The sequence below is a fragment of the Salmo trutta genome, chromosome 1 (genome assembly GCF_901001165.1).
Source record: "Salmo trutta chromosome 1, fSalTru1.1, whole genome shotgun sequence".
Classification (NCBI taxonomy): Eukaryota; Metazoa; Chordata; class Actinopteri; order Salmoniformes; family Salmonidae; genus Salmo; species Salmo trutta.
The window spans coordinates 75,262,085-75,285,990 of NC_042957.1; the positions used below are offsets into that span (position 1 = coordinate 75,262,085).

The 23,906-nt window shown below is 41.7% G+C and overlaps 2 protein-coding genes across 2 annotated transcripts; one reads left to right on the forward strand and one right to left on the reverse strand.

Moving 5' to 3' along the window:
• The first annotated feature begins 8,425 nt into the window (after positions 1-8,425).
• Positions 8,426-13,092, forward strand: LOC115207833 (tetraspanin-10). Its single transcript, XM_029775336.1, has 3 exons — positions 8,426-8,752; positions 9,120-9,736; positions 10,071-13,092. Exons 1-3 carry the CDS (start codon positions 8,663-8,665, stop codon positions 10,375-10,377), a joined length of 1,014 nt encoding a protein of 337 aa, XP_029631196.1. The 5' UTR covers positions 8,426-8,662; the 3' UTR covers positions 10,378-13,092.
• A 2,947-nt stretch (positions 13,093-16,039) lies between these two features.
• LOC115207842 (immunoglobulin lambda-1 light chain-like) lies at positions 16,040-21,802 on the reverse strand. The gene is made up of 4 exons (XM_029775347.1): positions 21,689-21,802; positions 21,255-21,594; positions 17,466-17,500; positions 16,040-16,789 (listed from the first exon to the last, which is right to left on the reverse strand). The coding sequence occupies exons 1-4, from the start codon at positions 21,726-21,728 to the stop codon at positions 16,458-16,460; spliced, it is 747 nt and encodes a 248-aa protein (XP_029631207.1). The 5' UTR covers positions 21,729-21,802; the 3' UTR covers positions 16,040-16,457.
• Between the last annotated feature and the right edge of the window lie 2,104 nt (positions 21,803-23,906).

The following is a 23,906-nucleotide window of genomic DNA, read 5'->3' on the forward strand; positions in this document are numbered from 1 at the left end:
TATAGCAGCCTGCTCTCTGACTTTAGTCCAGCTACAGAAATAGTTGATCCAGATATCCAGGATGTAGGTTTACTGTAATGTTAATGAATAACCAGAGATGGACCAGAAGTTTAGTTTAAATTAGAACTTCACATTATTGAGAACCTTCATTAGTGTGATATGATTGTTTTATAAACTGGGTTGTTCAAGCCCTGAATGCTGATGTCACATCCTGGCCAATATAAGGGTTAATTGTTATTGTAGTTTGGTCAGGACGTGGCAGAGGGTATTTGTTTTATGTGTTTTCGGGGTGGTGTGTTTGTTAAAAGGGTGTTTGATTTGGTATTTCCGGGTTTTTGGTTTATGCTTAGGTATTTCTATGTGGAGTCTAGTGAGTGTATGTCCATGGTTGATTAATTGGGGTTGGGACTCTCAATTGAAGGCAGGTGTTTTCTCTTTGCCTTTGATTGAGAGTCCCATATATTGGGGTGTGTTTGTGTTTGTCATTTGTGGGAGATTGTTCTGTGTTTAGCCTTGTGCCTTGCCAGACTGTCTGTATTTCGTTGTTCGTGTTGTTTTGGAGTGTTCTTTTTGATTTAATAAATGTTCAAAATGAACAACCGCATGCCTGCTGCGTTTTGGTCCTCCTTCACCGACAACCGTGACAGCTGATTGGCTGACAGCTGTGGTATATTGTATCAGACCGCATACCAAAACATTTATTTGTACTGCTTTAATTACGTTGGTAACCCGTTTATAATCCCATTAAGGCACCTCGGGGGTTTGTGGTATATGGCCAATATACTACGGCTAAGGGCTGTATCCAGGCACTCCACGTTGATTCCTGCATTAGAACAGCCCTTAGTCGTGGTATATTGGCCATATACCACACCCCCTCTGGACCTAATTATAATATAATTCTGAAAGTACCTATTTAATTATCATCCATATCTATCTAAAGAAAACTGTTAATATGTAAAGAAAGCATGTGATTGGGGATTACATTATTTCCTGTACAATATTTGCTTGTACTATTTCACTGTATGAGGAATTAAAACAACAGTACAATGACATGATATGTTCAATATATTCATATTTTATCGTTACAATATTCAATAGTGTTATAAACTTGCATCTTACTACGATGTACAATAACATTTGAGTCATTAATATTTTTGCCAGCGGGTGGAAAGAGAAGAGAGAAACATATTGTAATATGCTGCCATGTTGTGGCTCAAACAGCTGTAATATGCTTCCTCGTTGTAGCCCAAACAGTTGTAATATGCTTCCACCTTGTGGCTCAAACAGTTGTAATATGCTTCCACCTTGTGGCTCAAACAGTTGTAATATGCTTCCACCTTGTGGCTCAAACAGTTGTAATATGCTTCCACCTTGTGGCTCAAACAGTTGTAATATGATTCCACCTTGTGGCTCAAACAGTTGTAATATGCTTCCACCTTGTGGCTCAAACAGTTGTAATATGCTTCTACCTTGTGGCTCAAACAGTTGTAATATGCTTCCACCTTGTGGCTCAAACAGTTGTAATATGATTCCACCTTGTGGCTCAAACAGTTGTAATATGCTTCCACCTTGTGGCTCAAACAGTTGTAATATGATTCCACCTTGTGGCTCAAACAGTTGTAATATGCTTCCACCTTGTGGCTCAAACAGTTGTAATATGCTTCCATGTTGTGGCTCAAACAGTTGTAATATGCTTCCACCTTGTGGCTCAAACAGTTGTAATAGGCTTCCACCTTGTGGCTCAAACAGTTGTAATATGCTTCTGCCTTGTGGCTCAAACAGTTGTAATATGCTTCCACCTTGTGGCTCAACCAGTTGTAATATGCTTCCACCTTTTTGCTCAAACAGTTATAATATAGTTCCACCTTGTGTCTCAAAGAGATGTATTTCAACAGTATATACTGAGTGCACAAATCATTATGAACACCTGCTCTTTCCATGCCATAGACTGACCAGGTGAATCCAGGTGAAAGCTATGATCTCTTATTGATGTCACCTGCTAAATCAACTTCAACCAGTGTAGATGAATGGGAGGAGACAGGTTAAGACAGATTTTCAAGCCTTGAGATAATTGAGGCATGGATTGTTCATGAGTATATTTGCCAGCAGGGAGAAAGAGGAAAGAGTTGTATTTCAACAGTATATTTGTAAAGTAGTCCTGTAGTACCTTACTCTGTATTTTCAGTATTTACTAGGGGTGAAACGGCAGGTGTATTCGTAATGAACTGTTCTGTACAGGGTCCACGGTGCACGGTGCACGGGGTTCGGTACGCACTGTGAACCGAACAATACATTAATCATATATTACAGCTAGGAATATATATATATTTATATATTTCGTAGTAAAAAAATATTATTGCATAAACCAATGGCGTATAAATTAATGTGGGAAAAATACCCACATAGCAATAAAGTTGTCTTAAAAAAAAAGTGATTTTGTCTCGTAGCTGATTAGTTATTATTATTAAGTTATTATTAAGTTATTAAGTTATTATTATAGACTTACAAATTGGTGCATTCACCTTAAGATATCCAGTGGAACAACCACTTTACAATAGTACATCTATATCTTTTTGGGGGGGGGGGGGGTTAGAAGGATTACTATATCCTATCCCAGGTATTCCTTAAAGAGGTGGGGTTTCAGGTGTCTACGGAAGGTGGTGATTGACTCCGCTGTCCTGGCGTCGTGAGGGAGCTTGTTCCACCATTGGGGTGCCAGGTGGATGAATGCAGTGCCCTTGTTTGGGTGTAGGGCCTGATCAGAGCCTGAAGGTACGGAGGTGCCGTTCCCCTCACAGCTCCGTAGGCAAGCACCATGGTCTTGTAGCAGATGCGAGCTTCAACTGGAAGCCAGTGGAGTGTGCGGAGGAGCGGGGTGACGTGAGAGAACTTGGGAAGGTTGAACACCAGATGGGCTGCGGCGTTCTGGATGAGTTGTAGGGGTTTAATGGCACAGGCAGGGAGCCCCGCCAACAGGGAGTTGCAGTAATCCAGACGGGAGATGACAAGTGCCTGGATTAGGACCTGCGCCGCTTCCTGTGTAAGGCAGGGTTGTACTCTGCGAATGTTGTATAGCATGAAACTACAGGATCGGGTCACTGCCTTGATGTTAGCGGAGAACGACAGGGTGTTGTCCAGGGTCACGCCGAGGCTCTTAGCACTCTGGGAGGAGGACACAATGGAGTTGTCCACCGTGATGGCGAGATCATGGAAAGGGCAGTCCTTCCCCGGGAAGAAGAGCAGCTCCGTCTTGCCGAGGTTCAGCTTGAGGTGGTGATCCGTCATCCACACTGATATGTCTGCCAGACATGCAGAGATGCGATTCGCCACCTGGTTATCAGAAGGGGGAAAAGAGAAGATTAATTGTGTATCGTCTGCGTCGCAATGATAGGAGAGACCATGTGAGGATATGACAGAGCCAAGTGACTTGGTGTATAGCAAGAAAAGGAGAGGGCCTAGAACTGAGCCCTGGGGGACACCAGTGGTGAGAGCACGTGGAGCGGAGACAGATTCTCGCCACGCCACCTGGTAGGAGCGACCTGTCAGGTAGGATGCAATCCAAGAGTGAGCCGCGCCGGAGATACCCAACTCGGAGAGGGTGGAGAGGAGGATCTGATGGTTCACAGTATCAAAGGCAGCAGATAGGTCTAGAAGGATGAGGGCAGAGGAGAGAGAGTTAGCTTTAGCAGTGCGGAGAGCCTCCGTGACACAGAGAAGAGCAGTCTCAGTTGAATGACCAGCCTTGAAACCTGACTGATTTGGATCGAGACGGTCATTCTGAGAGAGATAGCAGGAGAGCTGGCCAAGGACGGCACGTTCAAGAGTTTTGGAGAGAAAATAAAGAAGGGATACTGGTCTGTAGTTGTTGACATCAGAGGGATCGAGTGTAGGTTTTTTGAGAAGGGGTGCAACTCTCGCTCTCTTGAAGACGGAAGGGACGTAGCCAGCGGTCAGGGACGAGTTGATGAGCGAGGTGAGGTAAGGGAGAAGGTCTCCTGAAATGGTCTGGAGAAGAGAGGAGGGGATAGGGTCAAGCGGGCAGGTTGTTGGGCGGCCGGCCGTCACAAGACGCAAGATTTCATCTGGAGAGAGAGGGGAGAAAGAGGTCAAAGCATAGGGTAGGGCAATGTGAGCAGGACCATCGGGGTCGTTTGACTTAACAAACGAGGATCGGATGTCGTCGACCTTCTTTTCAAAATGGTTGACGAAGTCATCCGCAGAGAGGGAGTAGGGGGGTGGAGGGGGAGGAGGATTCAGGAGGGAGGAGAAGGTGGCAAAGAGCTTCCTAGGGTTAGAGGCAGATGCTTGGAAGTTAGAGTGGTAGAAAGTGGCTTTAGCAGCAGAAACAGAGGAGGAAAATGTAGAGAGGAGGGAGTGAAAAGATGCCAGGTCCGCAGGGAGGCTAGTTTTCCTCCATTTCTGCTCGGCTGCCCGGAGCCCTGTTCTGTGAGCTCGCAATGAGTCGTCAAGCCACGGAGCAGGAGGGGAGGACCGAGCCGGTCGGGAGGATAGGGGACATAGAGAGTCAAAGGATGCAGACAGGGAGGAGAGGAGGGTTGAGGAGGCAGAATCAGGAGATTGGTTGGAGAAGGATTGAGCAGAGGGAAGAGATGATAGGATGGAAGAGGAGAGAGTAGCAGGATAGAGAGAGCGAAGGTTGCGACGGCGCAATACCATCTGAGTAGGGGCAGAGTGAGTAGTGTTGGAGGAGAGCGAGAGGGAAAAGGATACAAGGTAGTGATCGGTGACTTGGAGGGGAGTTGCAGTGAGATTAGTAGAAGAACAGCATCTAGTGAAGATGAGGTCAAGCGCACACACTGCATAACCACACACACCAAAGTTAGCCATTTCGACCACTCTTGATAGCTGTTTGGACCCCTTCGTTCTATGGGTGGAAAAGTGTGTGACTGTGGTGGTCTCAGTGGAAACTCTCTGTTATTCACTGGCGAGTTGAACCCATAATTCCAGTAGAATAATTATCTTATTAGAGCAGACTGAATCTGGTCACTGTAACTCATGTTCACCTCAAACCATTTATGGTCAATTGGAGGGACAATCAGTTCCAGAGAGAGTATAATCTAGGTATTTCATGACTCTAGGTGACTGGCCATGAGGAGGAAGGTGTTGAGTTGGACAGCAGTCCCAGAACAGCAGAAACATTTAAAAACCTGGAAGATCTACACATATTCCTCTCCTCAGGATATCTACCTCAACTGCACTGAGATACTCTGAACCAAAACAGGATCCAAAGCAACAAGAAGAGCCAAGACAAATAGAGGATGGGAGGACTGAGAGTAAAACTACAGGAGACCTGGACCTGAGACCTACCAGCTACCTACTGGGACAAACCTGGACCTGAGACCTACCAGCTACCCACTAGGACAAACCTGGACCTGAGACCAACCAGCTACCTACTGGGAGAAACATGGACCTGAGACCTACCAGCTACCTACTGGGACAAACCTGGACCTGAGACCAACCAGCTACCTACTGGGACAAACCTGGACCTGAGACCTATCAGCTACCTACTGGGACAAACCTGAGACCTACCAGCTACCTACTGGGACAAACCTGGACCTGACACCTATCAGCTACCTACTGGGACAAACCTGGACCTGAGACCTATCAGCTACCTACTGGGACAAACCTGAGACCAACCAGCTACCTTCTGGGACAAACCTGGCCTTGGGGCCTGGAGGTGTGAACTCTGAGGTAATGGATGACTGGATCTCAGAGGTGGACTGCAGCATTTCCAATACAATGCTACACCTGAATCTGATATAAACATGCTTCTGAATACATTAAATACATGAATCCATTGCATCCTATATTGGTGTTGTGGGATTGACAGTGTTAACAATGTGTAATCACTGATTGACAGTGTTAACAGTATGTAATCACTGATTGACAGTGTTAACAGTATGTAATCACTGATTGACAGTGTTAACAATGTGTAACCACTGATTGACAGTGTTAACAGTGTGTAACCACTGATTGACAGTGTTAACAATGTGTAACCACTGATTGACAGTGTTAACAGTGTGTAACCACTGATTGACAGTGTTAACAACAGAGATAAAGTAGATATGTAAAAACTGTGTGGTTGACTGACTGATTATTGAAGCAGAACAACAGAATACCTCTGAGCAGCTGCTGTGGAGGCCATCTACAGTCACTACAAGCTGTTAGGTCCCCCTCAGGAAACTAAAAAGATTTGGCATGGGTCCTGAGATCCTCATAAGGTTCTACAGCTGCAACATCAAGAGCATCCTGACTGGTTGCATCACTGCCTGGTACGGCAATTGCTCGGCCTCTGACCGTAAGGCACTACAGAGGGTAGAGCGTACGGCCCAGTACATCACTGGGGCTAAGCTGTCTGCCATCCAGGACCTCTACACCAGGCGGTGTCAGAGGAAGGCCCTAAAAATTGTCAAAGATCCCAGCCACCTCAGTCATAGACTGTTCTCTCTACTACCACATGAAAAGCGGTACCGGAGTGCCAAGTCTATGAGAAAAAGGCTTCTCAACAGTTTTTACCCCCAAGCCATAAGACTCCTGAACAGGTAATCAAATGGCTACCCAGACTATTTGCATTGTGTCCCCCCCAACCCCTCTTTTTACGCTGCTGCTACTCTCTGTTCATTATATATGCATAGTCACTTTAACTATACATTCATGTACATACTACCTCAATAAGCCTGACTAACCGGTGTCTGTATGTCGCCTCGCTACTTTTATAGCCTGTCTTTTTACTGTAGTTTTATTTCTTTACCTACCTATTGTTCACCTAATACCTTTTTTGCACTATTGGTTGAAGCCTGTAAGTAAGAATTTCACTGTAATGTCTACACCTGTTGTATTCGGCGCACCTGACAAATAAACTTTGATTTGATTTGAGGTCAGCACTGCTGCCCCCTGCAGGTGATATGAAGGAAGTGTTACTTCAATTGTACTACTGGAACTGATCACTATCAGTCCTCCAACAGGCCAGGTGGAAGTTCATAGACTTCACATACAGCATCATATTTATTACTTTCATAGACTCTTATACTCTCTAGATCTGCATTATTCAGATGAGCTATCTGTTGGGACTGAGTCCAATCTGACAGCCTCTGATAGTTTCATGATTTTGGGGTGGCAGGTAGCCTAGCGTTTAGAGCCAGTAACCGAAAGGTTGCTGGATCGAATCCCCGAGCTGACAAGGTAAAAATCTGTCGTTCTGCCCCTGAACAAGGCAGTTAACCCACTGTTCCCCGGTAGGCCGTAATTGCAAATAAGAATTTGTTCTTAACTGGCTTGTCTAGTTAAATAAAGGTAAAAATAAATAAAAATAAGATCATTTCTAGAGGAGACTTTTATTTATGGGCTGGCATATCTAACCAGGCCCAGAGGTTCATAAATGGCACAACACCCACGCACGCACGCACACACACACCGGTTTAAGATTGTGACATTTTATAGTTAATACGTTTTATAAGACATTCACTTTTACTGCCAAAGTAGATTTTAAAGAGACAAGGTCTTAGAGGAATTTTACTGCGTAGAGAGAGAAATAGAGCACATCCCTGACCATACTGTGATAAAATGAAGCCTTACCTCCTCCTTACCCTACAGATCCTTAACGTGCTGGAATTGCTTTTTGTTGTGTCCAGGGGTGGAATTAAAAAAGTTATTCTGGAAATTCAGCACTGTAAAATAAATAACAAAGGGAATTCAACTAAAAAAATATGCTAAAAATAATATTTTGTGTCTAAATGTGGCTTTGGGATATTGGTTTCAATGCATTCCCTCCATTTCCACCCCTGGTTGTGTCTAAAGTTTGCTGTTGTTTTCACTTCATTCTTTTTGAATGAATTTAGTCTACCATAGAGACACTCATTGGCTAAAACACACAACATGCTCACAACATTCTCACAATTCTGTATTATGATGTCATTCCACAGCCTCATCACATGGCTGTTGTGGATCAAAGTGGGGTCTGTTCCCTGAACATCTCTTCTTCCTGTAACACTTGGGTAAAGTTGCACTGAGCAGACGCTGATCTTGGGTCAGTTTGGCATTTCCCCCACTAATGGTTAAGGTTAGGATTGGGGAGGGTAAGCTGTTCCTAGATCTGTACCTAAGGGAAACTTCACCCTGGAGTGTAACAGTCATTGAGGCGTGATCTGATTACTTCTTAATCGCCAGCACTGTGACTCTCACATGATGCTACTGGAATCCCTGGGAGCCCTGGGCTGTATTCATTAGGAACCAAACAAAAGCAACAGGCCGAAACAGGGAGGGATCTACATTAATTTGACCAATAAGAAACTCTCGTTCCGTTGCAAGTCGTTTTGTTACAGTGTAGATTAATGAATACACACTTCTGGCTGCTGGAGCCCTGAGCTAACTACCCACCCACCACACCACACTGCATAGAGCTGTACTGACCTGGCTTCCACCACCTCAACTCTCTCCCTTTCCTCTCAGACAGTCTCCTCTCCTCTAGTCTCTTAAACTGACTGGAAAACAGGGGGAGAATCGCCTCTCACACATTGATTAGTTGAGAGGACAGTGGAAGAATAGTTTCTGAGAGGACAGGAGAATAATATTTTCTGAGAGGACAAGGGAAGAATAGTTTCTGAGAGGACAGAGGGAGAACCGTTTCCTGGCAGCTAGGAAGATGAGGAGGTTGCAGTCCATGAGATGGTTTTGTTTTCCCTGGTTGAGGAGAGAGACCGCACAGACGGAGACCAGCCCACTCATACCAAAGGTACAGTAACTGTATGTCTGTCTGACAACCTGTATACTGTTAGTTATGTACTCACTGTACATCATGTTGAATAGAGTTTACAGTCCCATCAACATTGCAAGCATAGAAAAATAATTGAATAAAAAGACTTGCAACTTTTAACCCTGTCAGTTTGACTGGTAAAGTCATGCGTAAACTCCAATGTCTACCAGTCTACCCATTATGCAAATTCTGACTTGGATGGGGAGACCCGTTCTATAGATTCTAATTGTATGGTTACAAGTAGGCTAAACCTGAAGACAATGACCACTACAGACTGAACTTGATGAGTTGTTTTTGTCTCAGTGAAATCTCATTGTGTATTGTTTGTCCTGTTACCTCTTTGAAGACAGACACAGATAGAGAGTTGTCAGGAGTTCTTCAGGGGACTGAGGAGAGCAGCACAGAAGAAAAGGGTCCAGAACCAGGACCAAATGATGGACCAGGGAACCAGGGTAGAACCAGGGAGGTAGAACCCAGAGCCCGTAGCAGGCCCTTCTCCCTGAGAGACTGCCTTCTCAAGTACCCCCTGTTCTTCAGCAACCTCCTCTTCACAGTGCTAGGCCTGGTGGTCCTGGCCCTGGGCCTGTGGGGCCTCATCAACAAGGAATCCTTCGCTCAGGAGAAAATAGGACAGATCAGCACCGACCCCATGCTGGTGTTTGTGATGCTGGGCTTGGTGCTGTCTACCCTCTGCCTGTCAGGCTGTGTGGGGGCTCTGAGAGAGAACTGCTGCCTGCTCCAGGTCTTCTCAGCCACCGTGCTGCTCCTGGTAGCAGCCCAGGTCCTAGCGGCCATCGTGGCCTACAGCCTGCAGGGACAGATAGAGGGATACCTGAGGTCAGGTATGCTGGCTGCCATGGTGCGTTACCAGGATGACCTGGACCTGAGGTTCATCACAGATGAGATCCAGATAGGACTGCAGTGCTGCGGGGCCGACAACTACAGAGACTGGGAGGTCAACATGTGAGTGAGATGTGTCTGACTAGACCATTGACATGATGACTTGGTCCATTGACTGACACACAGCCTTGTGAACTGATGTCTGTCAATGAGGGTTGTTACTATCATGTTGATAGTTTTGTTAGTTATGAGCAGGTCTCTCTTGTAAAATAGATTTCATCTCAGAGAATAAACTGTATGAACAAAGATTAAATAAAATGTATAAAATATAAAACTGTCAAAGAGGATATGTTACATAACTAGGGTTATTGCTTTTATGTCACATAACATTATCCAAGTAGCCAATTTAATTGGTTACAGTCCTTGCTTCTCCCCTTCCATGTCCTGCTCATCCCAGGTACTATAACTGCTCTGCCCCGGGGGTGCTGTCCTGTGGGGTCCCTGCTACCTGCTGTGTGGACCCCCTGGAGAACGGCACGGTGTGGAACTCCCAGTGTGGAGTAGGATCCCAGCAGCTGGATGAATTCTCTGCCCAGAGCGTCATCTTCCTGGGGGGCTGTCTGGGGGGCATGTCCCGCTGGATAGAGCAGCACACAGGCCTGATAGGAGCCGTGGGTATCGTCCTACTGGGGGTTCAGATCATCACTCTGTTCATCACCACACGACTGATGGATAACATCCAGTGCAGTAAAGCTACAAGATAACATATAGCTACAATATAACATCTTGTGGAGTAAAGCTACAAGATAATAACATATAGTGGAGTAAAGCTACAATATGACATATAGTGGAGTAAAGCTACAATTTAACATCTGGTGGAGTAAAGCTACAATTTAACATCTGGTGGAGTAAAGCTACAATTTAACATCTGGTTGAGTAAAGCTACAATATAATAACAACTAGTGGAGTAAAGCTACAATTTAACATCTGGTGGAGTAAAGCTACAATATAATAACATCTAGTGGAGTAAAGCTAAAAGATAACATCTAGTGGAGTAAAGATACAAGATAATATTTAGTGGAATAAAGCAACGATTTAACATCTGGTGGAGTAAAGCTACAATTTAACATCTGGTGGAGTAAAGCTACAATATAATAACATATAGTGGAGTAAAGCTACAAGATAACATCTAGTGGAGTAAAGATACAAGATAACATCTAGTAGAGTAAAGCTACGATATAATAATATCTACTGGAGTAAAGCTACAATATAACATCTAGTGGAGTAAATCTACAAGATAACATCTAGTGAAGTAAAGCTACAAGATAATAACATCTAGTGGAGTAAAGCTACAAGATAACATCTAGTGAAGTAAAGCTACAATATAATAATATCTAGTGGAGTAAAGCTACAATATAATAATATCTAGTGGAGTAAAGTTACAAGATAACATCTAGTGGAGTAAAGCTACACAATAACATCTAGTGGAGTAAAGATACAAAATAACATCTAGTGGAGTAAAGATACAAGATAACATTTAGTGAAGTAAAGCAACAAGATAATAACATATAGTGGAGTAAAGATACAAGATAACATATAGTGGAGTAAAGCTACAAGAAAACCTTTAGTGAAGTAAAGCTACAATATAATAACATATAGTGGAGTAAAGCTACCAGATAACATCCAAAATGCTAGCTGGACTCTTGTTATCACTATGTACTGATGGACAAAAACTGAAACCATGGAAATGTATTATGACTATTACACAGTAAATGTCCTGGCTAGTGTGTTAGTGGAACCATATAATGTATTCTCTAGTGTGTTAGTGAAACACTACAATGTACTGGATAGTGTGTTAGTGAAACACTACAATGTATTGGCTAGTGTGTTAGTGGAACCATATAATGTATTCGCTAGTGTGTTAGTGAAACACTACAATGTATTGGCTAGTGTGTTAGTGGAACACTACAATGTATTGGCTTGTGTGTTAGTGGAACCATATAATGTATTCGCTAGTGTGTTAGTGGAACACTACAATGTACTGGCTAGTGTGTTAGTGGAACAATATAATGTATTCGCTAGTGTGTTAGTGGAACACTACAATGTACTGGCTAGTGTGTTAGTGGAACCATATAATGTATTCGCTAGTGTGTTAGTGGAACACTACAATGTACTGGCTAGTGTGTTAGTGGAACACTACAATGTATTGGCTAGTGTGTTAGTGAAACAAGACAATATAGTTGGCAAACAGACTAATGTGAAGTACAGTAGAGACACCAAACATGTCTACCATGATATCAGAGATGGAACGTGTCCACTTTGGATTCAGGAGACACAACAATACAAACCAACAGTCAGGCAGCCTCCAAAATATATTGTTGTTGTTGGAAAGACTCTGATCAGTCCAAATTCTGCTGTGATTGATCCAGTTGCTACTGGATCACAGACTCCCTCTGTAAATCCCTCTGTAATTGTAGCTGATGACAGACAGAGAGGATTGTGGGTGTTGTAATAGTGCAACAGAGCAGTGTTCAGTTAGGATTCAGTTAAGATACAGTTAGGATTCAGTTAGAATTCAGTTAGGAATTTGTTAAAGGAATTTTGTATCCTAATGATAATAATTAACAACCATTAAGCCTTGACTAATCCCCAGGGTTTGTAAGACACTGGGTTTAAATAATTAGGCAAGGACTCAGCTTTCTGCAAAAGGTTATTCGGCTTTATTCAGAGAACGTTCTGAGTTCCCAATAACAAAGACCTTTATTTTATAGTTCCCTCCTTACATCCACACACAAACAGTAGATAACCTACGCACATACATACACACAAATATTAGATGTATGTTTCACTCCCCGGATTTCTCACAACCGTTAATCACTATCCAGCGCTGCCCGTTCCTTTCCCCCGAGATTAGAGAAACCTTGGAGGTACCTCCCGGTTTTCTCCTAAGTCTCTCCAAGTTTCTAAGTCAGGTAAAACAGAGGTCTACTGTTTTCTTATCTCCCTGCTACTAAAACACACACACACACACACATTTTGTCCCAGGCCTCTACTAGACCTTATGGGACTAGCCATTCAGTACCTTAATTATTCATTATCCATGCTACATAACTACTAATTAATAATGGATTATTGATTCATTTACCTTTATTAGATAATTCTCTTATCAGAATTCAACATGAAGTTCCATCGGGGACTACGTTGGAAACAAGAATCTATTTAACATGTGAGTCCCTTGTATTGTTGTAAAAGACAGGAAGCTGTAATAGTCTAGAAAGTGTCTGCCAACAGAGAGATCTTACCAGTACCAAGACCATCCATCCCTGGAATATCATCTCCAAACCTGAGGAAAACAATCAACATCACTTTGTTATTATAGAACATTATTAGGACAACCATATCATCAACTGTAAACTATCTAAATGGTGTCACTGTTGAGGTTGTATGGCTGAACATGAATTATATCACACTGTATGTTCTAATCATTATTCAAATAATAATTTATTCACCAGTGGTGGCTAGTGGGCAAAGATATCAGAGGATCAGCTCAATGCAATCAATTACATTTCAGCCATTAGAATAAGCCTGTACTCCTATATCTTCACCCACCAGCCTCCTCTGTTCTCTACCCACAAAAGCATTGAGTACCACTGAATTACCTTATCAAATGAATAGTGCTGGAGTCAGGTGTAGTGGTAACACTGCTGACTAGAATAGTGGTGGAGTCAGGTGTAGTGGTAACACTGCTGACTAGAATAGTGGTGGAGTCAGGTGTAGTGGTAACACTGCTGACTAGAATAGTGGTGGAGTCAGGTCTAGTGGTAACACTGCTGACTAGAATAGTGGTGGAGTCAGGTGTAGTGGTAACACTGCTGACTAGAATAGTGGTGGAGTCAGGTGTAGTGGTAACACTGCTGACTAGAATAGTGGTGGAGTCAGGTGTAGTGGTAACACTGCTGACTAGAATAGTGCTGGAGTCAGGTGTAGTGGTAACACTGCTGACTAGAATAGTGGTGGAGTCAGGTGTAGTGGTAACACTGCTGACTAGAATAGTGGTGGAGTCAGGACTAGTGGTAACACTGCTGACTAGAATAGTGCTGGAGTCAGATCTAGTGGTAACACTGCTGACTAAAATAGTGGTGGAGTCAGGTCTAGTGGTAACACTGCTGACTAGAATAGTGCTGGAGTCGGGTCTAGTGGTAACACTGCTGACTAGAATAGTGCTGGAGTCAGGTCTAGTGGTAACACTGCTGACTAGAATAGTGGTGGAGTCAGGTCTAGTGGTAACACTGCTGACTAGAATAGTGGTGGAGTCAGATCTAGTGGTAACACTGCTGACTGAATAGTGCTGGAGTCAGGTGTAGTGGTAACACTGCTGACTCCAGAACACACACAGACCCACTGGAGATGGGTTTACTAATCCTGCCTCAGCCCCTACTCTCTGTCTCCCTCTCTACCTTATCACTGTAACAATAAAATATAAACAATACAATATAATATATATATATATATATATGTAAAAATATAAATAAATCAAATTAGAAATACATTTGGAAATGTTTAGGAATCTTTATTTTAGAACTAAATCAAATGAATAGTGACTCATCCAATGACCCCCCTCTGGGCATGCTTTTAAACTGGAGAGTGTAACTCTGTTTGATCTTGGGGGGCCCCTTGGTTGGGGAGCGAGGACAGATGACTCGGATGGTGCCCAGGTTATTCATGGTTTAGTTGGTCTCTGTGGGGACACTGGGTCGGTCTGTAGACTGTCTGTCTGTGGTGGTTTCTGGTTTGGTCACACTGACGAAATGTAGACGAGAGGAGATGTCAGGTATCTTGCATAGTTTGAATAAATATCTATAGCACTTAATATAATTCATTTGGATGAGATGGAGCATCTCAAGAGATTTCATCTGAAAAATGTCAAATAGATGATGAAATATAATCCCTCTCATAGACCTTTAAACTATTCTAAACTAGGCACTCCTTATCTCCACTGAATCATATATTAGTGCCACAGACATATGACCCCCCACCCCCCCCCACCCCCCGGGGAGAAAGGGAACAACACATCACTTCCTGTAACTCAGTATCAGAACTAGAACACGTCCCTGGTGAATGACTCTGTTAACTAGAAATAGTAGATATGAAACCATCAGCTGGTCTTTGGGTGGGACTGAAACCAGTGGTCTACAGACAGCTGTTCCTGTTGTAAAGTACATGTAGATCTTTCCTCAGTCATTATTGGTGGTCCTATGTCCTCCTCTGCTGGACGTTGACAGAACTGCAGACTCTGTTCTGATCACTGATGCAGAATGTGAAACAGCATGACATGACTCTCTCTATATTTTGGACCAATCCTAACTTCCACTTAAGGGGATACTTCAGAATTTTGGCAATGAGGCCCTTTATATACTTCCCCAGAGTCAGATGGACTTGTTCATACCATTTGTATGTCTCTGTGTCCAGTTTGAAGGAAGTTAGAGTTAGTTTAGTCAGTCAATGTTAACTAGCGTTTCCCATAGACTTCCAGTCATTGTGCGATCTTCATCTGACTCTGGGGAAGTAGATAAAGGACCTCATTGAGTGTTTATTTAGTCATGGATTGATGTCAATGGGAGACTAAGTGAAGACCAGACCTATACAGTTGTTATTAATGCTGAAATTATACTGAGTCCAACATCTAATGTTAATACTAGAGAACAGTTTAAACCATGTATTCATGGCAGCTTCAAACTCTCTAAACATTAACCTGTCATTCATGTAAAAATGGAGGCCGGTGTTCTAGTCTGATATACCTGTCACGTTGGTATAAACGGATTGGGAGACAGACGCAGGAATGCGTAATAGTTTTTTAAAATTCCTACCCAAATTACAGCGTGCTATGTACCAAAACAACACAGCACAGGTACTCACACGACCAACGGACATTGTAACAATAATTGACAGCCCAATGGTGAACCAAAGGGCACACTTATACAATTACTAATCGTTGGGAAATGGGCACCAGGTGTGCGTAATCAACAGTTCCAGAGGGATCCGTGACAATACCTTGATGCTTCTCTTTCTCTCAGCCTAAGTTCTGTCACTTTCTCTCCCTCCTCTGTGTCTCCAAGGGTCCCTGGTTCCACTCCACATCCCTCCACCCTCCTCTATCTTGGTTCAATAGTTTCCAGATTCCACCTCATTCAGTGCTGTGAACATTTCTGCCTTCATTTCCATCATATTAACCACAGGCTCTTCAATGTAAGGCTACAGTCAACTATTAGGTCATCTCTGGTTGGTCACAATCCTTGTTATGATAGTAAACCAGGTAAGGATTATGGGCTCCTCTGTCCTGGTTCAATTTAAACAGTCATTCTCCAGATTCACCCTCATTTAGTGTTGCTATCACTGATGCTCATCAATATGATCAAATACAAACACTTGTTCTTTAGAATGCTCTTTATTGAATATCCACAATACAACAAAGCTCTAACTATTCCTCTATTAATCATTAGTAATTCAACTCATTTCACAATAGTAGAGAGGTCTACTCATCATGACAGTGTTTCAGATGTTATGTTTTAGAGAACATGATGCTGGTACAGTGAATGCATCAATAGTAACTTGTCATGAGAAACAACCCTCAACAACTATTTGATATTACATTGGTTATTGTCATACTATTCACTGCTGCATTCAGACTTCAGCCCAATATCATCCATGTTGTTAGGATTTTAACTTCCATATTTAACAGCAAAGCAAAGATCAAAACATCACTTAAGAGTTCTAATGAAATAACAGCTGAACTTCTGAAGCTCTAACAAACTACCAGTTGTATTGATTGTCTGAAACTTTTGTTTTACAGAGTACAACTAGTCTTTCTGATCTCTTTCTCAGAGAATGTTGACCCCAACGACACTTTACATGTGAACACCACGTCCTTGTCCCACTCTGCAGTCTGAATGGTCAGATAGCTGCTGATCTTGAAGGTTTTGTCTGGTTGCTGCTCAGCAGGGCTGGTAGAAACATCTTCTGTCACTGATTCACCGTTAGACATCCAGCTGACATCTGCTAACCCCTTGGACCTCTGAGACAGGTTACTAGCCAGACACACCAGTGTTGCTCTGCTGGACTTGAGGTCTTCAGTGGATGGAGGGAACAGGGTCACAGCAGGTGTAGCAAGATCTCCATCTAGATTAGAACATAGTCAGTGGTTGAGATGAGAAGAAAACACAATTGATAACAGTTTAGATTTCAGTATAGGTTGATATCATTACCAATACACCTGCATTAAGAGGAAACTGATGTAACAATTTAATAGAGAACTGCTGTTCATTACGTTCACAATGACATTGATAGAAGTAATCATACAGTGTTAAAATGTTATTTTCCATGGAGCAGAGAGACAGAAACATGTCTGGATACATTATTTATAATATTACATCACAGTCCTGGAAGACTAAAATACTAAAAGCTGAAGGAAATCTGAACATTGTTAAAATAAAATACAAATAATAGAGAAATAAATGTTTTTTTTTTCATGGATATTGTGGGAATTTGAGCTGGATAAAACCCTTTGAAATGAAATATCTCCTTTACATTGAGTTATATAGACAACAGAAACACAAGATATGAATGATAAATCATGAACATAGCAGACCAATCAGAGGCATTATCACTGTCATCAAAATGTTTCTGGGCTTTAAAGTTTTTTTAAAATAATTTACAAACAGACAGGATTAAAGCAGGTGCAAAATATTAAATCAACAAATATAAATTAAATGTTATGAAATGAAACAATATCTGACCAACACTATAGTAGAAACAAAACATATTCTGTAGTTTAAAACATTAGAAGGGAACTCACCAGTAACTATGAGCTTGGTTCCTTGTCCGAATACCACAGGGATTCAGTTTGTATACACAGCCGTACAAAAACCTCCTCACTCTCTCTACTGAGAGGACAGGAACTGGTACATCCCATTCAGACAGAGCTTCATTCTCTCTACTGAGAGGACAGGAACTGGTACATCCCATTCAGACAGAGCTTCACTCTCTCTACTGAGAGGACAGGAAGTGAAACATCCCATTCAGACAGAGCCTCACTCTCTCTACAAACAACTCAGGCTATTCTAGAGTTTCTCTCTATGAAGTAACAGTATATAGTATAGCATCATATTCTGCTGTTGGTGTCTGGTCCTTTTTAAATCCATGTATAACGACACAGGAAAAGACACAAATGCAGATACAGGAGCCAGATGGTTTGAGTCTCTGATGTTTATTAATAGACAAGGGGCAGGCAAGAGGCAGGTCAAGGACAGGCAGAAGTTCATAAACCAGGTCAGAGTCTGATGGATACAGGACAGCAGGCAGGCTCGAGATCAGGGCAGGCAGAATGGTAAGGTAGGCAGAATGGTAGGGCAGGCAGGCTCAGGGCAGGCAGAAAAGGTAGGAACCGGGAGGACTAGAAAACAGGGACTAGAACAACATGAGAAAGGGAGAAAACCACACTGGTAGGTTTGACGAGACAAGACAAACTGGCAACAGACAAACAGAAACCACCGGTATAAATACACAGGGGATAATGAGAACAAATGGGAGACACATGGTGGGGGGTGGAGACAAGCACAAGATAGGTGAAACAGATCTGGGTGTGACACCATGAATTAAAGCAGTATCCATATGATGCAGTCTTGACTTGATGATGATGATTACATCAAGAAAGATCCAATGTCTTTTCACAGTCGTCTTATAATCTTGTTGACATGTGGGGATGGATGGTAGTTCCATTCCCAGGTCTCCCATTGTGACATGTTACCTGTCAGGTCCATAAATATTTGGACATTGACCAAGTTATTTTTATTTTAGCTGTCAGCATATTGGAGTTGAAGTTAAATAATGAATATGAGCTGAAAGTGCAGAGGGTATTTACATCCAAATCGGGTGAACAGTGTAGGAAATACAGCACTTTGTATATGTGGTCCCACCCTTTTTAAGGGACCAAAAGTAATTGGAGAATTGGCTGCTCAGCTGGTCAATGGCCATGATTGTGTTATTCTCTAATAAGTTCATTTACAAGTAAGCAGATAAAAGGTCTAGAGTTGATTTCAAGTGTGGCATTTGGAATCTGTTGCTGATAACCCTCAATATGAAGTCCAAAGAGTTGTCACTGCCAGTGAAGCAAGACATCATTAGGCTGAGAAATCCAAACAAACCCATCAGAGATATAGCCAAAACATTAGGTGTTGCCAAATCAACTATTGGTACATTCTTAAAAAGAAAGAACACACTGGTGAGCTCAGGATCGCCAAAAGGCCCGGAAGACCACAGAAAACAACTGTGGTGCACGACAGAAGGTGAAGAAAAACCCCTTCACAACAGTTGGCCAGATCAAGAACACCCTCCAGGAGGTAGGCATATCTGTGTCAAAGTCAACATTCAAGAGAAGACTTCACCAGAGGAAATACAGACGGTTTACCACAAGATGTAAAACATTGGTAAGCCTCAAAAACAGGAAGACCAGATTAGAGTTTGCCAAACAACATCTAAAAAAGCCTGTAAAGTTCTGGAACAACATCCTATGGACAGATGAAACCAAGATCAACTTGTACCAGAATGACGAGTAGAATACGGAGAAGGGAAGGAACTGCTCATGATCTGAAGCATACCACCTCATCTGTGAAGCATGGTGGAGGTAGTGTTATGGCGTGGGCATGTATGGGTACTATTGGAACTGGTTCCCTTGTATTTATTGATGATGTGACTGCTGACAAGCAGCAGGATGAATTCTGAAGTGTTTAGGGCTATATTATCTGCACAGATACAGCCAAATGCTTCAAAACTCATTGGATGGCGCTTCACAGCACAGATGGACAATGACCCGAAGCATAAGGCAAAGAAGAATAATGTTCTGCAATGGCCAAGTCAATCACCTGACCTGAATCAATTTGAGCATGCATTTCACACGCTGAAGGCAAAACGCCCCAAGAACAAGCAGAAACTGAAGACAGCTGCAGTAAAGGCCTGGCAGAGCATCACCAGGGAAGAAACCTAGCATCTGATGTCTATGGCTTCCAGACTTTAGGCACTCATTGACTTGATTTGCAACCAAGTATTAAAACTCACAATTTAATTTATGATTATGTTAGTTTGTCCAATTACTTTTGAGCCCCTAAAATATATAAAAAGTGCTGTAATTCTATACAGTTCACCCAATTTGGGTATACATACCCTCAAATTAAAGCTGAAAGTCTGCACTTGTTTCTTTCCAAATTCATTGTGGTGGCGTACAGAGCCAAAATGATAATAACTTGGTCAATGTCCAAATATTTGCAGACCTGACTGTATATTGTTATAATCACTGATCAACTTCAACTGCTGTTTCTTAGAGTTAGCCCCTGTGCCACTTATAAAGCAGAAGTGAGTGTATTTGGTGAGGAGATTTTTGTCATAGTGTATATCTCTGTGATACATTCTCATTGCCATCATGTGTCTGACAGTAATACACCGCTGAGTCTGCCTCCTCCACATTGTTAATAATCAAACAATAATCTGATTTAGACTGATGATTAGATGTGAATTTAGGAGAGGAGAAACCAGAACCATATTCTACAGATCTCCAACGAGTGTGGTATCACCTTAACATGTACTGAGGGACTCCTCCTGGAACCTGTTTATACCAACGAGCAGCACTATTCTCAACAGTCCCCAGGTTACAGTCCATAGTGGCCGTGTCTCCTTTCCTCACTGTCACAACAGGAGGCTTCTGTGTCACCACAGTCACACCACTGACACCTGGGAAATAAGAAGATGACATGTAGTAAAGAGAAACATACAGACTCATTATTAATAAAACAGGAAGTAAAACCTCCAGGAAGTCAGACTCCTTACATGTTAGAGCAGTGATGAGAGTGCAGAGTGTCCCCAGCATGTTGTCAGTGTGTGGTGTGAATGGCCCTTACTGTCCAGCTGAGAGATGAGCAGGGTTGGAGTGTGAGGAGAGGAGAGGCTGCAGGACCCACCTATAAGGAGACAGCCAGGGAGGACCAGAGGGAGGGGCCACTACATCTCAGCCTATCACCTTCTGAGAACATGGACTTCTGATTAATGTAAATGACTGTAACTATTATACTTGCAAAAAAATATATATTTTATATTGGACTAACAAAAACCATATGGGATCATTTTGGTTACACTGAAATATCAGTATTAGTTTCATGTGAGTTATGTTATTAAGTTTCCTTAAAATCAGCATGTCATAATATGTATAATAATAACATTCTAATAATATTATCTGGATGGTGGGGTTCTGAACTAACAGTATTTCACTAAATGACTGTTGATGTAATATGTCTCTACTGTAAACCAGGGGACTGACTATCATGGAGGATATCTGATACATGGAGTCTTCTGTTAGGACGGAACCATCTGGAATATCACTTTATCTGTCATGGTTTGTGACAACTAGGTGTAATTGTTAATGACAACATTCTACTAAATGTGTGAAGGGTTTTGTGTAAAACACAAGCATGGCCTGTTCTCATACTGCAGACACACTGGTTCAGGATGACTTGACATTCAGTTAGTGTCTATATTCAGAACATCTGAAAGCAGAAGTGAGTGTACTTGGTGGGGAGGTTTTTGTCATGGTGTATATCACTGTGATACGAGCGCAAAAGGAGAGTCATTTAGAGTCTGACAGTAATACACTGCTGAGTCTGTCTCCTCCACATTACTGATTATAAACTGATAATCCTTATCAGACGTGGCTTTAGATGTGAAACGATCAGAGGAGAAACCAGATCCATATTCATCAGGAGAGTTGTTTGTATAGTAATAACTTAACACATACTGAGGAGCTCCTCCTGGAACCTGTTTATACCAGAATACATAATTGCCTTCATCTTTGGTGATGTCACAGTAAAAAGTAGCAGTCCCCTTTATACTGACAGTCAGTACTGAAGGTGTCTGTATCACTGCTTTCTGGCAACTGACATCTGTGGGAATTAAATAAGACAGTTCATCATACATGAATGTACAACTTATTTTGAATTCTTTCGATTCAGAATGAACAAACAGTGAATACCTTACATGTTAGAGCAGTGATGAGAGTGCAGAGTGTCCCCAGCATGTTGTCAGTGTGTGGTGTGAACGGCCCTTACTGTCCAGCTGAAAGATGAGCAGGGTTGGAGTGTGAGGAGAGGAGAGGCTGCAGAACCCACCTATAAGGAGACAGACAGGGAGGAGCAGAGGGAGGGGCCTCTACAGTTAACCTATCACCAAGCCATGTAGTACCAGAGGGCGGGGTCTCTACAATCACTAGCTGCTCTCATAGTTGATTGACATGTCTGGGGGTTAACAGACTTCCACAGTTCTAATAATACTATTATAATGATTGATCTTTAATCTAAACACACTGACCTACAAGTCACTTTAAATGTGTCCCAACTTTTTAAGTAAAGGGCAAGTATGATAAACTAACCCAAAAATATTTGTTCTGCTTTTGACTCTGCACCATCCTCTACCCCTACCCTCATCACAGCTCCATTATATAATCCATGATGTTTAAATTAATCACTACATATCCTCTACCCTCCTCCATTATATAATCCATGATGTTTATATTAATCACTACATATCCTCTACCCTCCTCCATTATATAATCCATGATGTTTATATTAATCACTACATATCCTCTACCCTCCTCCATTATATAATCCATGATGTTTATATTAATCACCACATATCCTCTACCCTCCTCTATTATATAATCCATGATGTTTATATTAATCACTACATATCCTCTACCTTCCTCCATTATATAATCCATGATGTTTATATTAATCACGACATATCCTCTACCCTCCTCCATTATATAAACCACGATGTTTATATTAATCACCACATATCCTCTACCCTCCTCCATTATATAATCCATGATGTTTATATTAATCACTACATATCCTCTACCCTCCTCCATTATATAATCCATGATGTTTATATTAATCACTACATATCCTCTACCCTCCTCCATTATATAATCCATGATGTTTATATTAATCACTACATATCCTCTACCCTCCTCCATTATATAATCCACGATGTTTATATTAATCACTACATATCCTCTACCCTCCTCCATTATATAATCCATGATGTTTATATTAATCACTACATATCCTCTACCCTCCATTATATAATCCATGATGTTTATATTAATCACTACATATCCTCTACCCTCCTCCATTATATAATCCATAATGTTTATATTAATCACCACATATCCTCTACCCTCCTCCATTATATAATCCATGATGTTTATATTAATCACTACATATCCTCTACCCTCCTCCATTATATAATCGATGATGTTTATATTAATCACTACATATCCTCTACCCTCCTCCATTATATAATCCATGTTTATATTAATCACTACATATCCTCTACCCTCCTCCATTATATAATCCATGATGTTTATATTAATCATCACATATCCTCTACCCTCCTCCATTATATAATCCATGATGTTTATATTAATCACTACATATCCTCTACCCTCCTCCATTATATAATCCATGATGTTTATATTAATCACTACATATCCTCTACCCTCCTCCATTATATAATCCATGATGTTTATATTAATCACTACATATCCTTTACCCTCCTCCATTATATAATCCATGATGTTTATATTAATCACTACATATCCTCTACCCTCCTCCATTATATAATCCATGATGTTTATATTAATCACTACATATCCTCTACCCTCCTCCATTATATAATCCATGATGTTTATATTAATCACTACATATCCTCTACCCTCCTCCATTATATAATCCATGATGTTTATTTTAATCACCACATATCCTCTACCCTCCCCTATTATATAATCCATGATGTTTATATTAATCACTACATATCCTCTACCCTCCTCCATTATATAAGCCATGATGTTTATATTAATCAGTACATATCCTCTACCCTCCTCCATTATATAATCCATGATGTTTATATTAATCACCACATATCCTCTAACCTCCTCCATTATATAATCCATGATGTTTATATTAATCACTACATATCCTCTACCCTCCTCCAGTATATAATCCATGGTGTTTATGTTTCTTGTAAGAAGCATCAGAGCTGCACATTCTTCTGATGAGGCCGAATTGGTTTATAGCTAGACGTTTAATAAGTGGACGTGGATGAAAGCTTTCACCTCTAAGGAGGATATTCCTGTCCATAGGTTTCCTAAAGAGATCTGTAGAGAGGGAGGTTTTATCTTTAATAACCATAACAT